We start from the raw sequence: 27996 nt of genomic DNA, 5'->3' as shown, positions 1-27996 counted from the left end.
AGGAGGAAAAAAAAGGAAAGGGGCCGTGGCGGGGGCACCCGTCACCGAGCTGCGGGCGGGCAGGGAGCGGCCGTGGCCCCGGCGCCGCCATGTGAGGGGTGCCGGGATGTGCCCCCCATGGAGAGCCGGCCATGGCTAACGGGTACCGCACGCTGTCCCAGCACCTCAACGACCTCAAAAAGGAGAATTTCAGCCTCAAACTCCGCATCTACTTCCTGGAGGAGCGCGTGCAGCAGAAGGGCGAGGGCAGCCGGGACGATGTCTACCGGCGGGTGAGCGCGCCCACGGGGACGGGGATGGGGACAGGGACGGGGATGGGGACGGGGTGCTGCTCTGTTCTGGATTTCCCCCCAGTGCTGTCCTTTTGTCAGGAGTGGGTTGATGGGGAGGAGATGGGGATAGGGACACGCAGCTGTCGGCACGGGACAGGGACAGCGGGAGGGCACTGGGCACAGCAGCAGGGCTGGGGGGAGTTTGCCTCTCGCTGCCTATGACCAGAGCAGGGAGAAGGACGGGGAGGGCAGGATCTGCCCAGCTGGTGGTAGAAATCCCAGTGCCCCCAGCACATGCTGGTGGAGAGCTGATTTTATAAATAACCCGGCTGCTTTTCCAGCTGTCCTGGGTGGGTGGGCTCGGCCACATGGAGCCCCCAGTGCTACCGAGCGTCCCCCGTGCAGCAGAGGGGCCAAGAGCACCCAAAAACCTGCTGTGGGGTAGGGGCTGTGCCCCCACTCTGCCTTCAATGGGCACAGGGAGCTGTGTGGGGCTTGGGGGTGCTTCCCCAGCACCGTGGGGTGGGTGTGCACGGGGTCACCCTGCGTCCCTCCGACCCCACAGAACATCGAGCTGAAGGTGGAGGTGGAGAGCCTGAAGCGGGAGCTGCGGGAGAAGCAGCAGGCACTGGACAAAACCTGGTGAGGCGCGGGGACGAGAACGGGGGGGCGGCCAGCGCGGCTCCGCTTACGGCCCCAGTGCCAGCCAAAAATAAAGGGCAGCACCTGTTGGCCGGGGGACGTCAGGAGCCCTGCTGGGTCCCTGCTAAGGGTGCTGTGTCCTGTGCCAAACTATGCTGTGCCGTGATGTGCCGTGATGTGCCGTGCCATGCTGTACTGTGCTGTGCCATACTGTGCCATGCCGTGCTGTGCTGTGCCATGCTATGCCGTGCCGTGCTGTGCCATGCTGTGCTGTACCACGTAACTATGTGCCATAATGTGCCGTGCCATGCTGTGCCATGCCATGTAATGCTGTGCCATACCATGCCATGCCGTGCCATCCTGTGCCATGCCATATAATGCTGTGCCATACCATGTTGTGCTGTGCCATACCATGCCGTGCCATGCCATGTAATGCTGTGCCATACCATACCATGCCGTTCCGTGCTGTGCCATGCCATATAGTGCTGTGCCATGGCATGCCATGCCATATAATGCTGTGCCATACCATGCCGTGCCATACCATGCTGTGCCATGCCCTATAAAGCTGTGCCATACCATACCATCCTGTGCCATGCCATATAACGCTGTGCCATATCATACTATGCTGTGCCTTGCCATATAACGCTGTGCCATACCATGCCATGCCATGTAATGCTGTGCCATACCATACCATACCATGCCATGCTGTGCTGTGCCATGCCATATAACTCTGTGCCATACCATGCTGTGCTGTGCCATACCATACCATGACGTGACGTGCAGTGCCATGCCATATAACACTGTGCCATACCATGCCATACCATGCCGTGCCATATAATGCTGTGCCATAACATGCCGTGCCGTGCCTGGCAGGGTGGCCGCAGAGAGCCAGTCGAACCGCAGCGAGGCCGCGCTCCGGCAGCACTATGAGGAGCGGCAGCGGGAGTCGGAGCACGTCTACGAGCTGCTGGAGAACAAGATCCAGCTCCTGCAGGAGGTGAGCGCCGGGGGCCGCGGCGGGGCCGGTGCTGGGGGCCGGTGCTGCTCCCCGGGGCTCACCCGGTGCCGTGCAGGAGGCCAGGCTGGCCAGGAGTGAGGCGGAGCAGGCCACCGCGCTGGCCAAGGCTGAGGCACAGCGGTGCCAGGAGCTGGCAGCCAGGCTGAAGGAGGCTGCGAGGGCGCAGGGGGACAGCGGGAGCAGCGACGGCCGCCACGACGCGGCATGGAGGTGGGTGACATGTCCGACCTCGGGTCCCGCGGCCCCTCACAAACCCTGCAGGGTGCTGAGCATCCCACTAGGGTCCTGAGCATCCCCGTAGGGTGCTGAGTAACCTCAGGGGGTGACACTGAGCGCCCAGGGGATGGCATTGAGCACCTTGGGGGTGGCACTGAGCACCCTGAGGATGGTGCTGAGCACCCCGGGGGTGGCACTGAGCACCTCGGGGGTGACATTGAGCACCTCAGGGGTGGCACTGAGCACCCAAGGGATGGCACTGAACACCTCGGGGGTGGCAATGAGCACCCAGGGGTGGCACTGAGCACCTCAGGATGGCACTGAACACCCCGGGGTGGCACCGAGCACCTCAGGGGTGGCACTGAGCACCTCAAGGATGGCACTGAGCACCCTGAGGATGGCACTGAACACCCCGGGGTGGCACTGAGCACTTCAGTGGTGGCACTGAGCACCCTGAGGATGGCACTGAGCACCTCAGGGATGGCGCTGAGCACCCTGAGGATGGCACTGAACACCCCGGGGTGGCACTGAGCACTTCAGTGGTGGCACTGAGCACCCTGAGGATGGCACTGAGCACCTCAGGGATGGCGCTGAGCACCCTGAGGATGGCACTGAGCATCCCGGGGGTGGCACTGAGCACCTGGGGGGTGACATTGAGCACCTCAGGGGTGGCACTGAGCACCTCAGAGGTGGCACCGAACACCCTGAGGATGGCACCGAGCACCTCAGGGTGACATTGAGCACTCCGGGGTGGCACCGAGCACCTCAGGGATGGCGCTGAGCACCCTGCCGCCCCTCACAGGAGCCCTGAGGAGCCCAGCGGGGACCCAGCCGCCAGCCACCAGCTCGCGGGGACACTGCCAGACCAGAATCGCGGCCTGGAGGAACAGGTGGGCACTGTTGGCGGCGGTGGTGGCGGTGCCATGCTCGCTGTCGCGATATCGCCCGGTCTCTGTCGCCGACATCGGGCCGGGCCGGGCGGACTACAACTCCCGGCAGCCCCCGCGGGCTCGGCGCGGGCGCGGCACCTCCCGCCCGCCGCCATCTTGAAATGTGAGCCAGAAGCCGGGCGCCGCCGTGGCAGCAGCATCGGGGGTGGCAGGAGGGGAGGAGGAGCGGGGCTGGGGCACGGCACGGCACTGCGAGGAGATACGGGGGGTTTGTGAGGAGATACAGGGGGTCTGAGAGGAGATAGGGGGCTGTGTGGGGATACGGGGTGTTTGTGAGGGGATACGGGGGGTCTGTGAGGGGAAACTGGGGGTCTGTGAGGAGAAACTGGGGGTCTGAGGAAATATGGGGGGTCTGTGAGGAGATAGGGGTCTGTGAGGGGAAACTGGGTGTTTGTGAAGGGATACAGAGGGTCTGTGAGGGGATACAGGGGTCTGTGAGGAGAAACTGGAGGTCTAAGGAAATATGGGGGGTCTGTGAGGAAATACGGGGTTCTGTGAGGAGAAACCGGGGGTCTGTGAGGAGAAATTGGGGATCTGTGAGGAAATACGGGGTTCTGTGAGGAGAAGTGGGGGTCTGTGCGAATAGGGGGTCTGTGAGGAGAGGGGACAGCCTTGGGCTGAGGTGGAGGGGATGGCGTAGGGCAGAAGGGCACTGTGGAGCCAGGAGGCCCAGCGTGTGGCCCCCTCCCTGACGAGGGCGGCTGCGAGGTGCTGGTGGGCTCGGGGTGAGGGAGCGGAGCCCCGGGGGATGCGCTGAGGGAGCCGGAGAGGCCCAGGGAAGGTCCTGGAGAGCCCTCAGCAGCAGGCGTGGTGCCAGTCAGGAGGGAGGATGAAGGAAACGTGCCGGATTTGTGCCCGGGAGCTGTGCGGCAACCAGCGGCGATGGATCTTCCACACGGCGGCCAAGCTCAACCTGCAGGTGCTGCTGTCCCACGTGCTGGGCAGGGAGCTGTGCCGGGACGGCAAAGCCGAGTTCGCTTGCAGCAAGTGTGCCTTCATGCTGGACCGCATCTACAGGTTCGACACGGTCATCGCCCGCATCGAAGCCCTCTCCATCGAGCGCCTGCAGAAGCTGCTGCTGGAGAAGGACCGCCTCAAGTTCTGCATCGCCAGCATGTACCGCAGGAACAACGACGACTCCGGCGCGGATGACAGAGCCGGGGATGGGACTGTGGACCTCTCTAACCTGCCCGACGTGCGGTATGCCGCCCTCCTGCAGGAGGACTTTGCTTATTCTGGGTACGAGTACTGGACGGAGCAAGACGAGCACGGCCTGGAGCCCCACAGCTGCCACGCTTCGGAGGGAGCGAGCAACCGCCCGCGGCGCTGCCGTGGCTGCGCAGCGCTGCGCGTGGCCGATGCCGACTACGAAGCCATCTGCAAAGTGCCACGGAAGGTGGCCAAAAGCATCTCCTGCGGGCTGTCCGGCCGCTGGTCGGCCAGCATGGGCAACGAGGAGTCCTCCGTGTGCGACACGACGGAGTCTGCCGGCGCCAGAGGGCCGGTGGATGGGGAGAGCATGGAGGAGGGCACGCCCGCGTCCTCCGTGGAGTCCCTGGACACGACAGTGGAGGCCGGCCCGCTGCAGCAGAAGGATGAAGATGTGGATAAGGGGGTGAAGGGGAACGGCAGATGTGAGGATCTGGCAGAGGACCGCGTGACCCCCAGCTCGTCGCTGAGCGGGAACAGGCTGGAGCTGGCCCTCAGCTTGATCAAGGGGTTAGACTACAAGCCCGTCCAGAGCCCGCGGGGCAGCAGGCTGCCTGTTCCCGTCAGGTCCAGCCTGCCCCCTCCTAAGCTCAGCCGGGACTTGGCAGATGGAAGTGCTGCTGGTGGCTTAGCCTATGCCGGTTCTGGGTTCCTGACCGCAGAAAGAAAATCCCTGTCCAGGGCTTCTTTGGGGCTTCCCTTGGAGCTTTCTGAGCTGCAGGAGCTGTGGGACGACCTCTGTGAGGATTATATGCCGCTGCGGGTACAGGTAGAGGTCATGGTGCCGCCGTCCGACTGAGCGGCGTCCCTGCAGCTCGCCTCTCGAGGCCATTCGGCATTCTTCCGTGCTGAGATAACGCAGATAGCCACGTGTAGCTGAACCAGGGGCTAAGAATAGGCAGCTCGGTCCTTTTTAGGTGTGCTCCGTTTCTCCCCTGTCATTCTCCTGTCATCTGTTTCCTCTTTGTGTTCTGGGAAATCAGCCTGCCCTCCCTTCCTCCCTCGGCTCCCCCTGCGACTGCAGCGTGCTGGCTGGATCTAAGGTCTCCTTGTGCTTTCTCACTCTCTCCTGAGAAAATCTCCATTTTCACTTCACCTTTCTCTTTTAGTTGATTTTTTTTACCCAGGACTGAAGGGAAAACGTTAAGCTGCTGGGCGCGTGTTTTCTTTGTCCCCTGGTAGTGGCACAGGGTCAGCAACGCCTGCCTCTGCAGATCAGGCTTCCAGCCCGCCTAGCGTGCAGATCTGCGGCGCGTGCCCTGAGGAGAAGGTGTTTTCCTCGCAGGTGGCTGCAGGGTTGGTGTTCTCCATAATTGGTTTATTTTCCGAGCCTTTGAAAGGATTCATCAATTAACAGCAGCTGTTGCGGAGAGGCAACAAACGCCCCCGCCTTCGCAGGGCATCTCGCTGCCGGTACCTGCCTGGCTGGTAGTCCTCACGTGGCTCTGGATTGCTCCTGTTTTGCTGGCTTTAATGAAATCTTCATTAGCATGCAGTCAAAAAGCTGAACTTGTAACTCCCGTTGCTGCTTTCCTTCATGAATAGAAGGCCTCAGTCAGCTTCAATTCAGGAACAGCCGTGTCAGGCTAATTGCATCCACATTAGCGGCCTTAGTGCCGCCTAATTCTCTAGGTAGCCTCAGGGATTAGAAACGGGCTTGTTTATTTCTATGGCAACTGTCGCCGTGCTGAATTACGCTCCCCATTCGGCCAGTGCTGCTTGCTGGCCCATCTGCTCAGGCATTTCCCTGGGAAACCCAGCAGAAAATTGCTAGGGTGGAGCACAGAGTGCTTAAAATCAGATTTTCCTCTGGTGCGCAAAAGCATCGCGCTTCTAGCTGGTGAAGGAAGACAAAAGGCAGGGTGTAACTGCTGCTCCTGTGTGCCGTGGGGCTTGCTGCTCCTTTTCACTGCTAGGGAGGGATTTGGAGCAGAAAAATGGGCTTTCTTGTACCAAAATGTGGCACAGTCAGCGTGGTGTGCTCACAGCTTCCCTCTGCATCACGCTTTGCCATCCTGGCCTTGGAGCTGCTCTGGAGGAGCTTTTCTAGCCTCCAGCCTCTGCCACCCAACCGTCCCTGCCAGGGATTCATCCTGCTGTGTGTTTCACTGCCCATTTTTTGCCATGGCAGCAGCAGCTGCTGAGTGGGGCCTGCCTTAAGGGCAAAGCTCTTAATTGTTTGGAGGGTTTTAACAGCAGAAAGGGGAAGCTGGATGCTGCTGGTTAACAATATGATTCTCATGTGTTTCTTTCTACAGACAACATCCTTAAAAAGAGAAATCTCAAAGTCAGGTACTGCAGCCCAATGATTCACACGTATAAATGCCTTTCTGATAACGTGAAGGGAACGTATAAGGACCACAGTTCCCTTATCATTTTTTGGAAGCTGCAGTCTACTTTAAACTGGCTGCCGTAATTTACGATGACCAAGAGCAATCTGGTGTCTGGGGCAGGCAATCTCTTCGATACCATCCTCCTGAGCCAGCAGATCTTCCCTTTCACCACCACAGCTCCAGGAAGACGCCACCAAACCCAGCCTCTGTCAGATGCACTCTTACAGCTGCCTCGGCTGCCAGCAGAGCACCAAGGGAGGCACTGCCCTGCTGACAGCCCCTCTTTTGCCCACTGTTTGGTGCAGATGTGAGCTTGGCAGGCCTTGACAATGCAGTGCTTGTTGTTATTATCATTATTTTCTGAAGAAGTGTTCTGTTTCACTTAGCGTGTGCTGACATTGCTGGAGCTGTGCTGAGGAGAGAGAGATTTTCAGTTAAAATGCTGATGTAGGGTGAAAAAAAAATGGGGAGCCACACTCTGCGTGGTGAGAGATGGCTGTGCTGAGGCACGAGGGAGGAGGCAGCTTGGGCTTTGGGACTTTGGACTCTGGAGCTTGCTTTGCCTTTCCCCTCCCTGCTTTTAGCTGTTTGCAGGTGGTTTGGTTTATTTTTCCTTGGAATGTGCAAATGGAGAGGAAAGGTTGGTGGTGGTGACTTTTATTTTTCCCTCCTGCCTCTCTGTGTTTTCTTTTCATCAGCCTTCTTCCAAAAGAGTTACTGTGGGGGAGATTCTAGCAGCTCTCCCTGTCTGAAGCCTTCTGATTGAGCAAAGGCAGGATTATTTGCTGTGGCTGTTTAGGGTTTCACTGAAGTCTTAACAAAACAGAAAGATAAAGAGGAGCTGCTGGTGTTCAGGAGCACTCGATGAGCCCAGGGGTGGCTCTGTTTGGATGCTGCCATAAACAGTTACCAGCTTGCTGGGCAGGAGACAGAAAAACAGTAAGAAGGGCTGACAGGGGATTAGTGTGTGCTCAGCCAGCAGGCCGTTCCCGTTCCCAGTACGTGGGTACACGAGGTCTCAGCTGTGGCACCAAGCTGGCTACGGCTCGTGGAGCTGAAGGGAACCACGGCTCGGTGCTGGCTCTGTTTGTCTGGAGCTGCTAGCAGGGCACACAGGAGCCGGGGAGGTTTCAGGGATGCGGTTTGGGTGTGAGGAGCAGATCTGTCGTCAGCCTGCAGACGGTGGTTAGAGCCAGACACACGCTGGGCTCGTGGTAAGGGAGTGAGGAGAGGCAGAGCAGGAGCAGAGCCTCAGGGCAGCAGGGAGCTGCTGGCAGGTCAGGCGGGGAGCAGCCAGGAGCCAACCTGCCACCCAGGAGAGGGGAGATGCAGGCAGCACGCTCCTCTAGAGGCACACAGGCCCAGAAGGGCGTGTTTAAGCCCACGCTGCTAGGTCTGTGAGGGCTGGCAAACAGAACAGAAGCCGCTGCAGGGCTTGAGCCATTTCTCTATTTTTTTTTTCCTCAGAATCTGCAAGATGAACGTCAGCAGCCATCTCCAGGTGACCCTGCAGCCGAGGAGCACACGTCCGATCTGCGTGCCACAGAGCTGCAGGGCAAAATCCAGCAACTGGAAGCTACCAACCAGGTATTTCTGCGTGTACAGCAGGCTCACTAGGCACAGAATTTTCCCCTGGCTCTTGGATTTGCATGGGCTGAGCAGGAGAGAAGGGCACCTGCCTTCTTAGACAGCTGCCTGCTTCTTTTTTCTTCTTGCAAACATTAAGGGAGATCAGCACAGAGGGGGGTGCTGCTTTCATTTAGCTTTAAAGGCCCTAATGAGTTTCCTAGAAAAGCCAAGTTGTCTTGAGACAAATCAAATTTAGCATGTTGCAAGGGATAAGATGTTCCTTCTTATGCTCTTGAACTCTCAGGTAAATTATATCCTCTGGGAAAACGGATTAAATGGGAGAAAACAAACAAAAACAAATTAAAAAAACAAACAACAAAATCATTGGAATAGGATGTTTATTTATAATGTGGGGACATTGTAAGCTGTTGGAGCTGCCTGGCCCACAGAGGTTGACAGAGAAATAAAAGGTGTAGTTAATGCAGCTGAAGTGTTTAAAGGTTTTAGGGGGAGTGTCTCTAAAGAAGAGATAACATCAGGAGTGTGTAAACTAATGAATAATAAGAGGAGATCATATGGCAGCAGCAGCTTTTTAAGAAACCGAGGCTTGATTCAGTTCCAGGGAAGATGCTTATCATCTTAAGACTAACAATACCAACAAGCAGTTGCTTAAATACACAAATTACGTTGCTCCTATTCATCGTGGTGAAAGCAGAGCACTGTCCTGAAACTGTTAGCGATAACGTCACTCTGTCACTCTCGTTAGGTAAAAATGTCTCGGGCAGAAGTTTCTCAGGTTGGAAATCAGAGACAGATTAGCGAGAAGTTCCCCTTTGCTCTGCAGCCGTGCTGTTGGTGTCCTGGCACGCTTTAGGTTCCTTTGTGCTGAAGCCAGGAGGCTGGATAAGCCACTGATCTGATCAAACGTAGAATCACTCCAACCGCAGTTGCTGCAGCACTGCCTGGGTGATGGAAGGAGGCAGGAAGAGAAGGGGCTGCAAGGTGGGAAAGGTGCAGCTGCAGTGTTCTGGGGGACCCCAGATAAACAAGGCACAGTTTTTGGAATGTACAGCTTCTCCTCGTGTGGTGCTGTGGTTTGTTGTTGCTGTTCAGACAACAACATTCCCCAGTAGGGAAATGTTTGTGCTGAAGCAGCTCTTCCTTCTTAAGGGAACTAGGAATTAGGAAGGGTGCTGGGCAGTCTGAGCAATGCTGTCCCACGTTATGTGGGAGGCAGCCCAATCTGTGAACCGGAGCACGAAGCCTCCGCCCTGCACATGCAGGCTGCATTAGAGGGACTAGAGGCACTGAGAGAGTCTTGTGCAGGAACAGCAGAGGTTGTTTATTCACTGGTCTCCACCCAGCTCAAACTGTATTTACCGGCTCTGGAGGGTGGCTCGTTTATTTTGACCTGGTGAATGCCTGGGCTGTAGGGACTTGAGCCAGGGTGTTTATATATAGCATTAATTAGGCAGGATAGACAAAACAACATCTTTTTCGTGTGCAGTTGTTCCAGGAAAAGCTGAATGAACTGAATGTTGAGTTAAAATCTGCCCAAGAAACATCGCAGAGACAAGACCGGACGATTCAGAGTCTGAACGAGGCCCTGAAGAGCAAGGAGAGTGAGGTAATAGGATTGGACGGGCGGGGTGGCGCTCACTGAAAGAGAAGCGTGCTAACCCTGTAAGCAGCCACTGGAAAGAAATGCGTAAGCCATTGCTGTGCATCCTGGAGCTCATGAAATCATTTCTTGCAAAGGTCTTACTGTTGTGTGGCGCTGCTGTGTCATAACTGTGCTGGAGGCTTGGAATTGGGAGGGTTTGTGCTTAGCTGGCCGGTGACTGGGCTTCCCACCCTTTGTCTCGCAGACAGAAGAGCTGTACCATGTCATCGAAGGGCAGAATGAGACCATGGCCAAGCTGCGGGACATGCTGCACAGAAGCCAGCTGGGACAGTTGCAGGTACGTGCTGGGAAAGCCCGAAACACATCTGGTTTGGTTCTGCAGGGATCCTGAGTTTTAAATCCTTCTTATGAAGTGAATCCCGAGTTTCCCTGTTTTCCTCTCGTCAGATGTCAGAGAGCCCACCCTCGACTCAGGAGCAGCAGGCGGCACTGCTGGACCTTCAGAACACGCTTTTCTGCACCCAGCTGGAGGTGCAGAAACTGAAGAGAGCTCAGCGCCAGAAAGAGCATCAGCTGGCTGAAGCCAGGAGGGCAGCCCAGCTCCTAGAGACCACGGTGCACGAGGAGGAGCAGCAGAAAGAGGCAACCTGGAAACACAACCAGGTATGACAAGCACTCAGCCTGGAACTTTCTGGGGTTGCAGGGGTTAAGAAGCATCGGTATAGGCAGTACTTTGCTCCCATTCATCGCTTCTGCCCGCACCAGCCTGGTCCCTGTCTCAAATATGTCAGGGGGAATTCTCCAGCCTCCTGTCTGAGGAGTTGGAATCAACAAAGGCGCTTGTGCAAACGTCCATCTCCTCTTGCAGTGTTACAGAGCTAATCTCTGCTGCTGCAGCTTAGTTGTGATTGCCTGTAAGCTCTGCCTGTGGCCAGAGCATGGCATTTAGATGGATTTCCTGGGAAGAGAAATAAAACCGACTGTATTGCTGTGGAAGAGGATTTTGAGATGTGAAAGCATTGCAGGGCGTTTCAGGCTGCTCCCACGGCCCTTGTTGCTCTCAGCTCCTTCAGGTTGGTCTGCTCTTCGCCAGTCTGCTGAGGGCTGAATGTTTTTCTCTCGCAGGAGCTGCGTGCTGTGGTGCAGCAGCTGCAGGCGGAGCTGCAGGACAAGGCTCAGCAGATCCAGGCCGTGCAGTGGGAGAAGCGCCGCGAGCTGCAGGCACAGGAGCAGAGAATTCAGTGTTTGAGTCAGCACCTGGCTCGCAAGGAACAGCTGCTGCAGGTGAGATGCAGGAAGACCTCAACTGAGCATGATCAGCCAGGGCCCCTGCTCCTCTCTCCTTTGGTATTTAGAGATGCAAAATCAGTCGGTAGCTTTCTTACATGCCTCAAAGAAAACTAAAGAGATACTTCTACATTTCCAAGGTGAGGAAGGAGGCATGGGTGTCCAAAGGTCGCAGCTCACATCAAAGCCTGGTGAGCCCTGACAGGCACACTCAGGTGCTAGGATTCTTATACCCATCAACGTAGGGTCTAGGAATTAGTACAGAGTTTTCTGTGCTGCTGTGTTTTTGTTTTTCCTGGACTGCCAGTTTTAGTAGTAGTGTGTGTGTAACACTTCTTTAGGAATCGAGGGAACTTCTGCAGTGCCAGCAAAGCTTGGGCAGGAGCCCCGCAGCCATGGATACCATGCTGGAGAAGCTGCAGCAGCGAGTCAGTGACAGGGATGCTGCTCTGGAGGTGAGCACGGGTGACATCTCCCCGGCTTCTCTGTGGCTCAGTCTTTGAGCTGAGCCCAGGCCAACCATGTATTCCGCGTGCTCTTCTTGCTCCAGCCTTCCAGAGGAGCCCTCTGAAAGGCAGAGCTGAGGTGCCCCACACAGAAGGGGGCCCTGCAGAGCCCTTCTTCCCCATCCTGAGCATTTCCCTCTTCATTGTTCCCTATTCTCACCCTAGCGAGCAGTAGACGAGAAGTTCTCTGCCCTGGAGAAGAAGGAGCAAGAGCTGCAACAGCTCCGTCTCTCGATAAGAGAGCGTGGAGGTGACGTGGAGAGGCTGCGCAGCGTCCTGTCCAGCAACGAGGCCACCATCCACGTGAGTGCTTGTGCCCGTTGGGCACAGTTTGGCTGTGGTGTGGAGCAAAATGAATCCTTGGGTGAATGCTCTGACTGTGGCTGGGGAGAGAGGGTGCTGGGGCTTGGCTTCCTCTGTCCCCGTGTGCTGGGCAAGTTTCTGGGTCACTCGTGTTTCAGGGCTGGGTGTAGAGGTGAGTGTGGTGCCTGGAGAGGATGTGTGTGGTTTTATTTGGGATAAAGTCCTTGTCCCTGCTTGAGCTGCTTCTGTTCTCTCTCCTCAGAGCCTGGAGAGCCTCTTGAAAGCCAAAACCCTGGAACTGGAGCAGGTGTCAGCAACCTGCCAAAACCTCCGCTGGCTCAAGGAGGAGATGGAGGCCAAGTCGTGCAGCAGGCAGAAGGAGCAGGAGGGGATCATCCAGCAGCTGCAGACGTGCCTGCACGACAGGAACAAGGAAGTGGAGGTGAGGCCTTGGCTTTGCCTCCCGAGCCTTCAGCCGGTTTGTCTGCGGAGAGAAGGGTCCCAGGCCATGGCCTCCTGGCTGCCTGCCTAAGGAGAGCACCTCAACCTGTGCCCATGTCTTGGCAGCTGGCTGCTTTCAGCACTGCTAAATCCCTGTCCTTGCTTAGACATTGCCTCATCCAGGCTGAAGAGCTTTTCTTCCCCAAAACAGGTCGCAGCTTGTTGGTGGCGATGTCTCTCCATCTCTCCCTCCCTCTCTTTTTGTTCAGGAGCTCACAGCAACTCTGCTCTGCAAGCTGGGCCCAGGGCAGAGCGAGGTGGCCGAGGAGCTGTGCGTGCGTCTCCAGCGCAAGGAAAAAATGCTGCAGGACCTCCTCAGCGACAGGAACCGCCAGGCGATGGAGCACGACGCCGAGATCCGGGAGCTGCTGCAGGCCATGAGCACCAAGGAGCAGTGGAGCAGAGTGAGTTTTGCACAGCGCTGTGGTGTGGGTGGCTTTGCTTTGTGTTCAGCAAATGGAAACTGCTCTCTGGCTGCTGTTGGCGTTGCCCGGCTGGAGCTGCTGAGTATTTGAGAGCCACCAAAGTGCTGTTAGATCGATCCCAACAGCCCACGTGGGAGCAGTTGTGAGAGGGGAGCTCCTGGAGCAGCGTTCGGCTGCCAGGTCCCTCAGTAAGCGGGCAGGGCAGGCCCGGGTGCTGTCGGGTGTGTGGAGGTGCTGCTGCTTCGCGTAGGTGTTACCAGACCAGGAGGAAAGATATTTCTTGGGCAGCTCTGAAGGCTGAGGAGGCTCTGCTCGTTGCCTTTTAACTTAGACTTAAGCCAAACTATTGCATGATCCTGGGCACGTAGGAGCTGCGGCTCTTGAAATGCTATTTACTCCTCCTCCTGCACACTTGATATGATTCGGTGTTAGCTGCAATACTTTACATTGAGTTTCTTTCCCTAAAAAGGGGGCTGAAAGGCAAAGCTCTATCTCTTTGTCTCTCCTTTGCCTCTTTTTCCTCCTGAGTGGGGTGAGGGAAACCGAGGGACTTGTCCCTCTGCGAGGCTGAGCCCTGCTGCAGCCACCTGGTGAGCAGAGGCGAGGGGGCTGCAGTGGAGTCACTGCGAGTGGGCAGCAGCAGTAGCTCCCGGGCTGTTTGCAGAGCCCTTCTGTTACCAAACAACAGATAAATATTGCGATGTTTTAATTTAGTCTCTAAGAAGTTGAAGGATGGGGATGCAGCTCCTGGTCACAGCCCTTCCTTTCCCTTTTTTCCCTGCTCAGACGGCTACTGAGAAGATGGCCCATGCCTTGGCTGAAAGGAGCTGTGAGTTACAGCTCCTGCGCCAGCACCTGCTGGGAAAGGAGCCCCTCAGGACCCAGTCTGCTGGTACCAGTCTGCTGAAGCAGGACAAACAGCCCCTGCAGGTAAGAGTCGTGTGCTGTGTTTTTTTGTTTTTTTTTTGCCTGTGGCTCCAGAGAGCTCGTTGCTGTGGGATGAACTGGGCGAGCGGTGTGCCACAGAATGGTAGTGCTGAAAGTGGGATTAGGGAAGAGGCTTCCTGGAGGAGGATGAGAAGAAACTGAGGAGCAGAAATGTTGCCTGGATGCTCTGATGTTGATTCACTGGCCTCTGTCACTCAGTGCCTCCTTCTGTTTGGATCAGGCAGCGTGTGGGTCCTCGGGGCACTTGTGAGGATGAAAGAAATGCACCCTCTGACCTTCCAGCACTGACCCCGTCCTTCCTTGGGCTGGGCCGTGCTGCTGCATTGTAATCCCCTCCCTGACATTGTCACATTCTGGAGGGGACAAGGGAGCTAATTTTAGATGCCACTAATTCTTGGCAGAGCCTGCTGGGTGTTTGCTGTCTCTTCCACAATTGGAGTTGGTATTTTTAAAGCAGCTTTGCTAAAAACCCCTCGGAGGCTGAGCACAGCTCTAAGGCCACATATGCCATGCTCCAGCTAGAGCAGCTGTTAATGGTTTAATGGTGAACTGACATGTTTGCAGCTGCTTAAAAACCTTCAACAGGTGGCTCACTTCTATTCCCAGGATGAAAGTGAGCCCTGGAGGCCTCCAGAGATGTGTGTTTGGGCCAAGCTCTGTGTTTTCCTTCCTGCATAGTCCCTCTGGGCCGCGTCCTTGGATGAAGACAAAGGTCTACGTAGAGTCCAGTTGAAAGACGCTTGCTGCAGCTGAGTGAAACCTGTTTAATCCTTACCATAAAGAAGCTCACTGCCAGCAACCTCTTAGGGAAAACAAACAAACAAAAACAAACACACAAGGCCAAATCCCTGTTGCCCAACCATCCAGCCTACAGATTGGGTGCAACTCTCTTGTCCCCGCTGTCTCTTCATTGCTTTGTCACGTTTCAGAGGCATCAACGAAGCAGCTTTGCTGCGGTCTGAGAGTCCTGGGGAAGCTGCAGGTGCTGGGTTCCCTGTAAAGATGTAAACCTGGTGGTTTTTGTGTTTTCAGGAAATGCTGCAGAGAGCTTGTGGAGCTACAGCCCCTGCCGGACCCCCACAGGGGGACAGCTGCCTGACAGAGGGAGGTGGGTGAAAGCTTCTCTAAAAGTCTTACAACATGACCAGGGATTTTTGCTGTGCAGGGAAGCGTGGTTACGTGAAACTGTCAGAGTAGAGAGCTTGGAGCAAGTGGGTGTTCTGAAATAAAGCTGTGCCTCCCCTTTGGGTGGTGGTTCAGGAATATCTTGGGGGTGGGAGTATAAAAAAGAGGCTGGTGTTGGGTTTGAGGTGAGACACTTCAATTCAAGAGCCATCCAGGGAAGGGGGTTTGACTGTGGTTCAGGCAGGGATGAGAAAGGTGCAGCTGGTTTGGGTTTTGCCTTGGGGTCAGGACACCTGGACTTGGCCAGGGTGGAGGCAGCAGGCCTGGGCTGTCGCTGTTGTCCTGGGCTGCTGTTTAAGAGTCGGGAAGGGAAGGAGAGTGTTTGGTAAGAGGCAGCGTAGTGGGAAGCACGAGCATCGTGGAGCTGTCTGACCAAAGAGAAGGATTCTGTCTTACCTGTGGTCAGTGGGAGCGGCAGACACAGGGTGACCCTGCAGTAACCTGGCTGTCTTTGCACTCACAGCATCACCAGCAGAGCTGGAGAAGGATCTTGTTAACGCCAAAGAAGAGCTGGAGCTAATGGCAAAGAAGGAAAGGGAAAGCAGGGTGAGCTGGGGTTTAAGCCTGTGTTGGTTTCCCTTGCCTATGGGGACCCCTGGGTGCCTTTCCGTGGAGATTTTGACCCCCTCCACCATGAGGGTGCCCCCAGTGAGAGATGGGGCAGCAGCTTGCTTTGGGGTTTTGGCTTTTTGAAGGTTTTCACAGCTTCCTCTTCTGTCCTTAGCGGGAGCTCGCTGCTCTCCAGTCTGTTGTGGCCACGCAGGAGGAAGAACTGCAGGTGCAGGCCTCTGACATGGAGTCCCTGACCAGGACCATCCAGATCAAAGAGGACCTCATCAAGGTGAGATAACGTGCCCTGCTGGGCCAGCTCCTTCTGCAAAGGCTGCAGAGGAATCCCTTCTTTCCCCGCATCTGTCTCTCAACGTCACTCTGTTCACTGAACGGTAAGATATCAGGAACCAAGCTGCAGGCTTGCTGTGGTAGCTGTGCCTGGGTACCTCTGCTAAAGCAAGGGGTCTCTTCAGAGCAACGTGGGTATCTGTTTGGGGATGGGATTGCTTCTGGTTTGCCTGCATCCCTCCTTCTTGGACCAGAAGGCAAGGACCCCAAACCCCAAGAGGGCCGTTATTTAGCTTTTTGCTCCTTGTGTACCAAAAACTCTTCTTCAAGAGTATTTCAGACAGAATGTGCTGTGTCCCTTCTCAATTCTTGCCCCAGGCAGTTGTCTGTGTTTAATTCACACTGGGTGCACTGGCATTTCTTAGACCTGGGTCTTCACTAACACTGGAAACTTCGGGTAATGTGTTCCAGGGAGGGTTAGAAAGCTCCAGCTGTCCTTGTTATTGATCCCGTCCCCCCTGATCCCTCCTGCTCTTGGTTTTCAGGATCTGCAGATGCAGCTGGTGGATCCTGAAGAAATTCCAGCCGTGGAAAGGCTGACGCAAGAAGTGCTGGTGCTGCGGGAGAAAGTGGCTGTAGCGGAGTCGCGAGGACAAGAGGCTACTGGAAGCAGAAAGCAGCAGGTACCGTGCCCTGCGGGGCCAGTCTGGGTGTGTTGGTATTTTTTGCTGATGCTCAGTTACAGGGCTGCTTCTCAGCCTCAGGACGTGCCGAGGGGAGTTTGTTCTTGTCTTTTGTGGGGGGTGATGCTGCTTACTTTGATCCCTGTGATATGAGATGTTGTTGCATCAGGAAGGAGGAGCCCCTGTTCCTCTGGGGCAGCAAGGTGCCTCCGTGGATTTGTCTGAGCGTTGCATCTCGTCTCTCCTCTCCGAGCAGTTGTTACTGATGCTGGAAGGGCTGGTGGCTGAAAGGAATCGGCTGAACGAGGCTCTCCAGGCAGAGAGGCAGCTCTACAGCAGCCTGGTGAAGTTCCACACGCACCCAGACAGGTAAGCGAGGCTGCCACGGCTCTGCTTGGCTGCTGGGGCATGTGGGGGTGGTCTTTGGGGCAATCCCCAAGACACCGATTGTTGAGAGACCAGATTTTAGGCTGCCTTCCTCTAAAGATGCATTTAAATGCTACCCAACCTCCCCGTGTTGCCATGTTCAGGCCCTGGGATTTCCATCCCTGTTGCCTGCTTTGCTCTGTGTCTCACCCCCCTTTGGCCACCTTTCCGAGGCTGCTTTCCCTGCCCAGTTCCCACCAACTGTTGGGTGGAGAAGCGCCCGGACAGATCTTTATCCAGGCGGTCATCCCACAGTGGTGTGGGGCCTGCATTCTTTGTCCTCCACACTAATCCCCTGCCCTTCATGGGCCTGCAGCCTCGGGGATATTTGAGCTACCTGCCAGCAAGAGCAGCACGTAAATGGAGTGCTTGGGTAAGTACTGAAGAACAGCTGTGCCTAGGAGCCCCCTGCTGCAGCCTGGAGCCTTTTTTGGGGATGGCTGTGCTGCGGGGAGGCCGAGAGGTGAGGCAGGAGGTGTCCAAGCCGCCTGTGGGAGCGTGCAGGGCCTGTGCCTGGAGTAAGAGGAATCCCCAGACAGAGGGGCCGATTTGTGCGCGTGCTGCAGCCTGTCTAACCCTCTTCCCTTGGCCGCTTAGCGCTGCGAGAGACTGCACTCTGCAGGTGGAGCTGGAGGGGGTCCAGGAGCTGCGGGGCCAGCTGGAAGAAGCTCTTGGAAGAAGCTTGGAGCGTTTGAGCAGGCTGGAGACGCAGGGCGCCATAGGAGGTGGGGAACAGGAGCGTGTGAGAGTCCTACCCCAGCATGCCTTCTGAGCACTGGCGCTCGCCCGCCTGCCACGGAAACGGTTCACTAACCGAGCCAGCCTGTCTCACTGACTCTGGGAGGGTTGCTTTGGGACTTTAGGAACGGTACGCTAGAACTGGGGCAGGGCTCGTTGTCTCCTTTTTTTTTTTTTTTTTTTTTTTGAGCTGCTTTGGAAACGGCGATCAGTGCAATCCACCCGTGTCTCGTGTATGTTCCTGTCCGACTCACCCCGGTGGCCACTGATGTATTTGCACATTCAAATCATTCCATTTTAGTTGATTTCCTTCTATTTCCCCTTCCTCCTCCCCCGTGGGCCAAATAAAGATTCCCTTTCTCCGAAGGAAACACCAGATGTTCTCTATCATCTCCCAAGTGCATGAGTGTGAATTTTTGTACCTCCCTCCCCGCTTTTCTACCCAGTGACATCCCCGGCTTGGGTCGATGGCTGCTGGTACAAAAGGAGAAGGTGTCTGTGGAGCAGTGGGTGCCAGAGCAGTTGGGAATGGCTGCAAGACACAGTGGCACTTGCCTGGAGCTCTTTTGCAAGCCTTTGAGCGTAGGACCAAAGATTTGCTTTGTGCTCAGACCAAATCCTAATCCACCACTGATGATTTTACTGATATTTTCTTGTTTGTTTGCTTACTGACTGTGAGTTGTCTCACCCCGGCTTGCAAATGCCCTCGCAGGAGATCTTCCTTCTTTCGAAGGTTTTTGTTTTTGGACAGATGGTTTGGGGTGCCTGAGCCCAGAGTCTGGGCTGGTCTGCTCCCGTACGTCCCCGTGCATGTCTCACACACAGGTTCCACGTGCCCGTAGTTTTTCTAGGACATCTTTCACCTCCCCTGCGAGGGTTGGTGCTGATGTAAGAACTGCAAAGCAATAGCAGCAGCTTTCCTAAGGACGTGACTCCCCAAGCGCAGAGGGGAATGGATCCAGTCTCGTGCTCAGTCACCTCCCAAGGTGGCAAGAGCAAACTTTGTACCTCTCTGGGCATGGCTGTTTCTGCTTGCTGGGGAAGCTGAACCTGGAGCAGGTGGAGCAGAAGAGCTCCATCCTGCTGGGCTGTGCCATCGGGCCCTGCCTGCTCTGCTGCACGTCTCCCTGTGACCGCCTCACACATCGTGTACCCCCCGTGCCTTACAGCCCTGCTGAGACCTTCCCTTCCCAGGCTGGGGCAGGGCCAGGAGGCAGCACGGCGCTCCCTTCCCTGCGAGACGAGTCCAGCAGCCCTCGTGTGGGACAGCTGGTGCTGCTGGGCAGCTCTCATCCTTGGCTAGCCTTCCCTCTCGTGTTTCATCTCATTCCCTTCCTCTCACTTCTCTCTGTAGCGCCATCTTCTCTTTTTCCTTCTGCATCTCCCTCTGTAGGAGCCTTTTGTGTCCCTGTCCTTATCTTCCCCCCTTCCCTCCTCCATCCTGGCTCTGATGCCTGTCTCTGGGGAGCCCAGGGCCCCGTGCAGGCTGCCCGGCCCTTGCTGGTGCTCTGCGGGTGCTCTGGCAGCTCCCCTCTCTTGCCTTTTGCTCAGCTCTGTCCCTGCCCTCTGCTAACATCCCTGATACTAAGTGCCCTCAGAGTGTCCCAAACTTTCTGCTCTGTTCTTCAGGGCTTTGTTTCATCCCTGATATTCCTGGCTGTGTCCTCTTTTTCCCCACAGAAAGGTGAGCCTGAGTATCCCGTGCGTGAGGGCCCCCTCTCAAACTGTGCTTTCTCAGAGCTTTCTGTGGAGCTCTTTCCTTTCTCTCTTAATTTCTCTGGAGCCCGTATTTCTCCTCCCCTGTTCCGAAGTGCCTGGTTGTTTCCAGCACAGCCAATGCACCCCAGGGGCTGTTCTGCACCTGGGGGATACGTGCACTTTTCAAGCCATGCAGCTAATTCCCTTCAAGCTAGGCACGAGAGACACAGGATTCTGAGACGAGCAGCGCTCAGCTTGCATCTCATCCATTTTCCTGGCAGTACCCCAGCACTGAGCAGCCCCTCTCCTTCAATTTGCACCCTGGCTGCTGCTGCGGAGGGTTCAAGCACTCAGTGAGCTCCAGCACCAGCCTCCTCATCTTCCCTTTTTTTATGATTATTATTTTTTTAAACTCCTTTTTGTGCTTCAGTCCTGAAGCTGTGGATGACGGTGAGGAGCAGGGGGCCGGGTGCTGGCGGAGAGGTGATTCTCCAGCGTCCCCAAAGCCTCTGTGCTCGCTCCTCAGCCCTGTGCAGGTGCTCCTCCCCTGCTCCAGCACATCCTGCAGCCTTTGTGCTGCCTTTTTTCCCTTCACAGCTCCCCACGGAGCTGGGTGGCGTGTCACCTGCCAGCTTTGTGTCCCCAGGGGGGTCCCAGGGCTGTGCTTTGCCTGTGCTGAGTGCCACCCACGAGCGCTGCTGCTTCGCTGGGGCGCTGCTGCCCCTTCCAGCTGCATCTACACATTTTGGGTGCCCGGCTTCGCCCCCAGGGCACGGCACCTTCAGGTTTGGCATCTTCCCCTGCCTTCCCCTGCTCAGCCCCAGCCCCGATTGCGCTGGCTCTGCCCTCGGGCTGAGCAGCTGCAGCTCCCGCAGGGCTTGAGGGGCGCCACAAAATGTGGGTCTGGGACCTGCCCAGGCTCTGCTCTCCGTGGGGAGAGAAGCCCCTGACCCAAACCGTCCCAGCCCAGGGTATCTGAACCTGAGAGGAGCAGGTTGGGACCTGCGGCTGGGGGGGAGGAAGGTGCAAGGGGCTGAGCTGCCCAGAGAACGGGGTGAGCCTTCATTTGGGGCCAGGAACAGAGCAGAAAAGCGTGTCCCTGCTTGGATCTGCGGGGCAGGGTGGGCCACAGCCCCCTGCCCACCCCATGTACTATGGGGCACGAGCTTCCTTTTAGCTCTCGGGGCAGGGAATTGTGTGGGGTGGGCACCTGCAGCCCCGTGGGGTGGGAGCAGCACCAGGGAGGTTTCCTGCACCAGGAGGTGGTGGCTACAGCTTGGGATGTCACCGCGGCACGAGGGGCAGTGCCACGAGCTCGAGGTGCCACGGGTGCGGATGGGGCAGCACGCAGCCAGGGGACAGCAGGCTCCAGGGATGGAAGGGACACCTCGGTCCCCCCGGGAGCACCCCAGTACCAGGCACCTGCCCCGGTGGCCTTGCCGGAGAGGTGGGGACAGAGCCAGTGCCACGTTGTCACCGCTCTGAGCACCCCGCTGTGCTGTCTCCTAGGTCAGGCCGTAGGGACAGACGCGGGTGATGCCAGCACCGACTTCGCCAGCGGCATCGAGGAGGAGGTGGCTCGCAGTGCCGTGACCCAGCACGTAAGTTGGGGTGTGCAGCACCGGGAAGAGGGGCTGTGGGGCCGGGCGTCGCGCTGTGCCCCGTCACCCTCTGCCTCTGTCCTTCTAGGACAGCTCCCGGATAACCAAGGAGAGCAGGGGCACCGAGAAGGCACCGCCGAGGAGCGCGATGCCAGGGCTGCGGGCAGAAGAGGAGCTGCGGGAGCTGAAGGCGCAGCTGGAGGAAGCCGGCTTCTCCTCCGTGTCCCACATCAGGCAAGAGCCCCCCGGTGTGGGAGCGGGAGGGTGGCGGTGGCCCCAAGGGGATCCTCACACCCCTCACGGCGCCGTGTGCTGCCAGGAAGGCGATGCTGAGCCTGTGCCTGGAGAACGCGGAGCTGAAGGAGCGGATGGGCGAAGCCACGTCGCTGCTGGAGAGCGGGGAGCAGGAGGAGGCCGGGCTGGGGGGCTCCGCGTCACCTGAGCCCCGCAGGACGCAGCGCAAGGGTCGCGGTGCCCTCGGGGACCGCCAGGCTGGTGGCAGCGGGGACAGCCAGGGGCTCGCAGCGGAGAGGGGAGCCGTGCCCACCAAGCGCCCCGCGCTGGAGGCACGGTGCCGGGACGATGCGCCCAAGAGACCCTGCCCCAGTGCCCCTGGCGGAGGGGACGGGAGCCACGTGAGTGCTGCAGGGACCGGGATGGGGACAGGGATGGAGGTCTGGGGGAGCTCACAGCCCCATTTCCCTTTCCAGCAGGAGGAGGGCACGGCCCCAGGCGGGGGCTGGCCAGGGCTGGGCGCGGAGCTGCGCTCTCAGGTGGCGCAGGGACAGAAGCAGTGCCAGGAGCTGCAGGACAAGCTGGCCGCCTCGGAGGCCACGGTGCGGGCGCAGGCTGAGCAGCTGGAGAAATACCACGTCCTGCTCCGTGAGTTGTGGGGTGGGTGGGATGGGGGGGGGTCTGTGCCAAACCTGGCATGCCCTGTGCGTGCGTCCAGCCTGGAGGGGGGCACCCTGAGCTGACGGGGTGCCCGGCAGGTGAACCCCACGCCCAGCAGCTCAGCAAGCAAGTGCAGGTGGACTTCCAGGACCTGGGCTACGAGACCTGCGGGCGAAGCGAGACCGAAGTGGACCGGGATGAGACCACCAGTCCTGGTAAGGAGAATCAGGGGCTCTGGGGACCCCACACCTCGCCCATATGGCACGGAAAAGTGACGCTGTTCCCCCTGCAGAGTGCGAGGAGCCGGACGTGTTCAGCGAGCCCAGCCTGGGCGAGGAGCTGGGGTCCCCGTGCCGCCTGGGGGGACCCAGGGCGGGCAAGGCTGCCCTGAAAGCCACGTCCCCTCCCGACGTGGCGGCCCTGTGCCAGCACATCAAGGACCTCAAGGCGCAGCTGCTGAACGCCAACAAGGTGATCCAGAGCCTGCAGCGCCGGGCCCGCTCCGTCTCCATCACCAGTGGCTACACCTCGGGCACCGAGCGTCCCCCGCCGGGCCCCGCTGCCTTGGCCTCGCCGTCCCACAGCCTGACCGATGAGGACGAGGGCTGGCAGTCGGACGGCCGTGGCACCCTCTGCCCACCCGCCCCGTGGGCACAGCACGACCTGGAGCAGCTGGTGCAGCGCGTCGCTCTCCTCGAGGCGCAGCTGCCCGCGACCAAGGCCGGAGGGGGTTTTCCCAAGGAGCTGCAATCTGCTTCGTGGCCAGGGTATGGATGGGGGAGATTGGGGCCAGAGAGGGGTCTGTGGGGTTTCTGGGGGTTTCCAAGGGTTGTCCAAGGTGGTGGCTTCTTGTCACGTGCTCTACCCACAGCCAAGCTCTCACGGACATCTCCATGGCATCCTGTCCATGCCAGGCTACCCAGGGGGGTCAAGCAGCCCCTTGACCCCCCTGTTTTGCAATCCCCCCCAGGAAATACAACTCGCTGATCCAAGCTCAGGCCCGGGAGCTCTCCCACCTGCGGCAGACGCTGCGGGAGGGCCGCGGGGTGAGCCGCAGCCTGGCCCAGCACCTGCGTGACGCCCTGAGGTCCTTCGAGGAGCTCCTCCGTGGGACTGACATCGATTACTACCTGGGCCAGGGCTTCCGGGAGCAGCTGGCACAGGGCAGGCAGCTGGCCGAGAGGCTCAGTGACAAGCTGGGCACCAGTAAGCGCCTTTGGGGTGGGTGCTGGGGTGTAATGGGGCGTGCTGGGGTGGAAAGGGATGCGTTAATGGGTGCTGTGAAGGGCTGGGACCGTTTGGACACCCTGTGCTATGTGGGCTACCTGCTCTGAGCTGGGCTGTCCTGCGAGGGCTCTGTTTGGGGTACAGGCAGCCGGGGGTATGGGGATGCTGACTTGTTCATACCTGGCTTGTTTTTTTTCAGGAGATCGACAGGATGGGGAGGATAAAACCAGCCACGAGCTCCTGGCACTGAGGTACCTGCTGCTAGGGAGCTCTGGGGGGACCTGCTCTGCAGGAGCACCCTGGGCTGCTCTGTCACTGCTCTCAGGGGTTCCAGGGTGCTCCGGGTGGGCGTCCTGGGGCTGCCTCTGCTCCCTCTGTGGGTTTGGCACCCCACGCAGCACGGGTGGGAAGTCGGGGTGTCATGCTGGAGCGAGCACAGCCCCAGCGATGCCCCATCCCTGCAGGCTCAGCCGGGAGCTCCAGGAGAAGGAGAAGGTGATCGAGAGCCTGGAGGCGAAGCTGCAGGAGCGCTGCGAGTCCCCGGGCAGCAGCCGCCCGCCCTCCGAGTCGTCCCGCTCTGCCACCAGCGCCTCCTTCGTGTCTGATGCACTGGAGCCCTGCTCTGATGGGGACGCAGCCAGCGAGTGCAGCCAGTGCCACGAGGAGCCCGCCCGGCTCACAGGTACCACGGGGGGGCCATGACCACGGGCTGGGGATGTGCAGCACCCAGATCCCTGCTGCGGTGGGCACCCGTGTGGCTCAGCACCTCGGGGAGGACAGGACCCCCCCAAACTGAGCCAGAGCTGCGTTAACACCTCTCTCCCTCTCTCTCCTGTCTCTAGGCCTTCACTTTGACTCCTTGTCCAAACCCGTTAGTGCCCCCCTGCCTGCACTGACCCCGGGGCTGTCCCCGTTCCTGCCCACGGGGCTCCCCCCGCCCGCAGCCCCCGCGCTGCTGGGCTGCTGTGGGGCCCCCGCCTGCTCCCTGGCCGAGGCGCAGCAGGAGCTGCAGGTGCTCCGGAGGCAGCTGGGAGAAAGGGAGCGCCTGCCTCCTGCACAGGGTTGGTGCTGCCTGCCCTGCGTGCTGCATGGCCCCCCCGACCCCCTCTGCCCTGCCCTGGTCCTTCTCCTGCTCCCTGGGGCCACTGCTTTGAGGCCAGATCCCAATATTTTGGTTAAGGGATGACAGGGACGTGGCTCTCCTGCACGAGGGGTGGGGTGGGTGGGATGGGCACAGCCTGAGGCAGCACTAGCAAGTGGTGCGGGTGCCTGGGCACTGTGGGGGAGGGTTGGTGTGGTTAGGTGTTGTGTAGGGGCAGAGCTGAGACCCCACAACTCAATTCATGTAATCAGTGCGTGCCAGGAGAACCTCTGCTCTTTGGGGTGAATGGGTTTGAGCAGGGCAGGAGCCAGGCAGTGGGGCTGAGGACGGGGACAGTGGGCTGCACGGCTGGGCATAGCAAGGAGGCTGTGGCAAGAGGGTTTGTTACCTGTTCTTCCTCACTGCTCTCCTCCTCCTCCTCCTTTTGCCCCGTGTGTGTGCAGGTGTGACTCTCCCCGTGCCAACAGCCAAGCCCACAGCCTCGCTGGGACCCTTTGGAGAGGGCGGCAAACCCGCAGCCTCGCTCTGCCAGCACGGCGCCCTGCAGAGCCTGGCCAAGGTGCCCGGGGCCAGCGACACCCGTGTCCCCTGGGATGTGCCCGCTCCTGGCCTGCCACTTAACGGGGCGCTGCCTTCAGGGTACCCGTCCAGCCAGAAGCTGACAGGTACGCTCCTTGGGGGCATCCCGGGTGGAAAAGGGAGGAGACGCAGCCCCAGGAGGGCTGTGGGGATGGCACGGGGCAGGCGGCGCGGCCATCCCTGCCCTGAGACGTCTCCCTGGCTGTGTCAGGGGCAGACCTGCTGGAGGAGCACTTGCTGGAGATCCGCAGCCTGCGCCAGCGCCTGGAGGAGTCCATCTGCACCAACGACCGGCTCCGGGAGCAGCTGGAGCGCCGCCTGGCCTCTACCGGCAAGGCCAGCGGTGCGGGGCCAGCTGGGGGACTGGTGGCAGGCTTTGCACGCCCCCATTGCACGGGGAAAAGCCCTCGGCCCCTGCGTGGTGTGGTGCTGCGGAGAGGGGCTCAGCACCCGTCTCCCGTTGCAGGTTTGCCCGGCGATGTGTTCGCCCAGGGGCCGGAGCTGGGGCTGCAGCTGAGTGGGGAGAACCGGGCACTGCGTGAGGACAACCAGAGCCTGCGGCTGCAGTGCGACCGCCTCTCCCGAGGTAGGGCTGGGACAAACCCCTCGGGGTCTGAGTCCCCGTGGGGTCACCCCACTCGCTGAATGGGGTGTTGGTGATGTCCCCGTGTGCTCCGTGTCCCCAGAGCTGGCACGGGTGCAGGAGGCGCTTCTGGCCGCCTGCTCCCGGGTGCGGGAGGCTGAAGCAGAGCTGGGCCAGAGGCGCGGGGAGCAGCGCAGGCTGGCGGAGGAGCTCAGCAAGCAGCAGGAGAGCATCCGGCAGCTGCGGGACGAGCGGCTGGCTCTGCAGGAGGACAACAACAGGTAAGGTTTGGGGCCGGCGGGGCTGGGCGGCGTGCGGGTGGCTCCAGACCCACGTGGCACCTTTCTGCAGGCTGCAGCACACGGTGACGCTCCTGCAGCAGCAGGGTGATGAGCACCGCCTGCTCCTGCAGGCCCTGCGCACGGAGCTGCACGTCTACCAGAGCCTTCCTGGCCCCGCTGCCGAGCCCCGTGCAGGTACAGGGCCCGTGCACAGCTCACCCAGCTCGGGGTGCCTGTCCCAGCCCTGTCACGGCAGCAAGGAGGGAGGGAAGGCCCCCAGCAGCCCTGGGCAGGGAGCCCCAGTCTGTTGCTTCTTGTTCCAGGCTGCTTCCCCTCCCCTCCAGTGCGGGATGTTGGCACCAGCTCAGCAGCTTTCTCCCCACCACCCTCTAAGACATCAGTGCAGGTGGATGGTAGGTACCGCTGCTGAGACCAAGAAACTCGTGGCACCCTTGCTGAGGAGAGAGGGCAAAGCCAAGCCCTGAGGAGGACCGCGGGGTCCTCACCCCGCTCTGCTCTCCCCAGAGATGCTCGGGGCAGACCCAGCGGTGAGGAGGAGCGAGGGACCGACGGGGGCTCACGTTGTGGGCCGCCTGGACACCTACCGCTCCCTGGAGCAGCGCATCCTGGAAGGAAAGGTGCTGGCCCGTGAGCTGACGTGTGTGATGCGCCCAGGAAAGGAGGTAAAGCGTGGGCAGGACAGGGTTGGAGCAAGGAGGGAGGCTCTGTCTGCACCACGGATAAATCGGGCTGCTGGCAGCCAGGCAAGGTGGCACTGCGGGGCATTTAGGGCAGGATCTTTGCAGCACGGGGTCCCTGTAGCAGGCACGAGTGTGCTCGAAGCATATTGGAGGGGATCCAACCCCGGGGGCTGTTCCCTGCTGTGCTGGGCTGGGGACAGCAGCTCGCTGGGTGCAGCAGGATGGGGGTGCCCCAGCAGCAGCCACTCCTGCACCCTTTTCCCACAGGTCCCGGGGTACCCGGGCACAGGACAGCTTTGGGGCAGCGCCAGCACCCTGCACCGCGTGCTGGAGGAGTGTGCCTCTCTCCTCACCACCTTCTGGAGCACCGTGCTGCCCGTCAGCCCTGCCCAGCACCAGGGCAAGGTGAGCACTGTGCTGGGCGCTCGGATGGGGCTGGGGGCGCGCCGCTCACGGCCCTCGTCTCGTCCCAGGAGCAGGCTTTGCAGGGAGAGATCGCGGCGCTGCGTGCCCAGCTCCATGAGAAGGACGATGCCCTGCAGAGCACGGCCGAGCGGCTCCGCAGCATGGCCCGGCTCAAGGACAGCATGGAGCAGTTCATCGTCAGCCAGCGTAGGTGGCACGGCCAAGCTGGCCCCGTTCCTGCTTTATGGGGCCGCTCCGTGATGCAGGGACCTCACTGACCCTGTCCCCTTCTCCCTGGCAGTGACCAGGACTCACGGCGTGCTGCGCAAGGCCAGGACCAACCTGGAGGTAAGTCTGCCCTGGCCACCAGGACAAAGCGGGGTGCCCTCGCCCTGGGGACAGGCGTGGATGTGGGACTGCTGGCTGTCCCCACCCTCTGCGTCCCTGTCCCTGTCCCACAAGAGCCCCGTTACCCTGCTGGCCAGCTGAGCGCTCACCACGTGTGTTCCCTCACCAGGTGAAGGCCCAGCAGGCCCTGCCCGTCGCGTGAGCCCCAGGCGGGGTGGGAGCGATGTCCCCGGCCACCCCACGGCCCGCCAGCCACCGAGCCGTGCCGCCTCCAAGGGCTGGAGCAGACAGGGCTGGGAGGTGCCCGGCGCTGCCCCAAAACCAGGCACTGCGCAGTGGGTTTGGGGCAGCGCCAGGCGTTGCTTTCCCTCCGTTTGCCTTCGCTTGGCGTCGCAGCAGCTGCTGCTGGCTTGGGCTTTGCCTGCCCCACGCTTCTGCGTGTGCTCCCTCCCACCCGTGGGGTGTCACGGCCCTCCGAGCCGAGCACCTCTGGCCCTGGGACTCGGTCCCACCCTACCCCTGCTGCACGCTGCCCCTGCTCGTGGCTGTTTGTATATAGAGACAGGTCCAGGTACGGATATCGGAGCTGCGTCCCAGGGGCTCCCCGGGCGTGCCGGGGCCCCGGCGCGGGAGGAAGATGTAAGAAATGTCGTGTTCTGTCCAGCGGCTTCAGAGTCCCCAATAAAGCTTTCCTGTGGGTCCTGGTGATTCTGGCACGCCTGTCCCTGCAGCTCTGCCCTCCTCCCCAAGCCCCCCAGGCCGCAGGGGCCGTAGGCAGTGGCTGTGCCCAGGGCGACAGCTCTGACCCCTTCTGGAGCCCCCTCAGGGCAGCTCTGTGCCCTGTAGGATGCTCCCTTCCACCCAGGGGCTGCCCCACAACCAGCAGCCCAGCACCCGTGAGC

General features: G+C 59.4%; 1 protein-coding gene across 8 annotated transcripts; it reads left to right on the top strand.

The window, feature by feature from the left end:
* The first annotated feature begins 1 nt into the window (after nt 1).
* PDE4DIP (phosphodiesterase 4D interacting protein) lies at nt 2-27802 on the top strand. Of its 8 annotated transcripts, XM_068690298.1 has the most exons (41): nt 2-272; nt 838-914; nt 1788-1911; nt 1988-2142; nt 2951-3038; nt 8108-8227; nt 9717-9836; nt 10078-10170; nt 10281-10496; nt 10959-11117; nt 11462-11575; nt 11792-11929; nt 12192-12371; nt 12640-12834; nt 13642-13785; nt 14836-14911; nt 15452-15534; nt 15713-15829; nt 16374-16511; nt 16768-16880; nt 17535-17662; nt 20883-20974; nt 21063-21208; nt 21294-21609; nt 21685-21856; nt 21967-22083; nt 22161-22635; nt 22839-23074; nt 23295-23346; nt 23560-23777; nt 23938-24156; nt 24641-24862; nt 24988-25119; nt 25243-25362; nt 25463-25640; nt 25711-25835; nt 25964-26053; nt 26166-26746; nt 26815-26953; nt 27048-27094; nt 27264-27802. In XM_068690298.1, the coding sequence occupies exons 1-41, from the start codon at nt 132-134 to the stop codon at nt 27294-27296; spliced, it is 6429 nt and encodes a 2142-aa protein (XP_068546399.1). In that variant the 5' UTR covers nt 2-131; the 3' UTR covers nt 27297-27802. The 8 variants fall into 8 exon arrangements, with proteins under 8 accessions (XP_068546399.1, XP_068546401.1, XP_068546396.1 ...); XM_068690297.1 differs by lacking the exons at nt 2-272; nt 838-914; nt 1788-1911; nt 1988-2142; nt 2951-3038 and adding exons at nt 3617-4017; nt 4116-5076; XM_068690301.1 differs by lacking the exons at nt 2-272; nt 838-914; nt 1788-1911; nt 1988-2142; nt 2951-3038 and adding an exon at nt 3617-5076 and having other exon boundaries at nt 21688-21856; nt 26166-26323; nt 26609-26746.
* Nucleotides 27803-27996: the final 194 nt, after the last annotated feature.

The sequence above is a fragment of the Anas acuta genome, chromosome 8 (genome assembly GCF_963932015.1).
Source record: "Anas acuta chromosome 8, bAnaAcu1.1, whole genome shotgun sequence".
Lineage (NCBI taxonomy): Eukaryota > Metazoa > Chordata > Aves > Anseriformes > Anatidae > Anas > Anas acuta.
The sequence above is the reverse complement of the archived record's forward strand: the minus strand, read 5'-3'. Positions and strand labels throughout refer to the sequence as shown.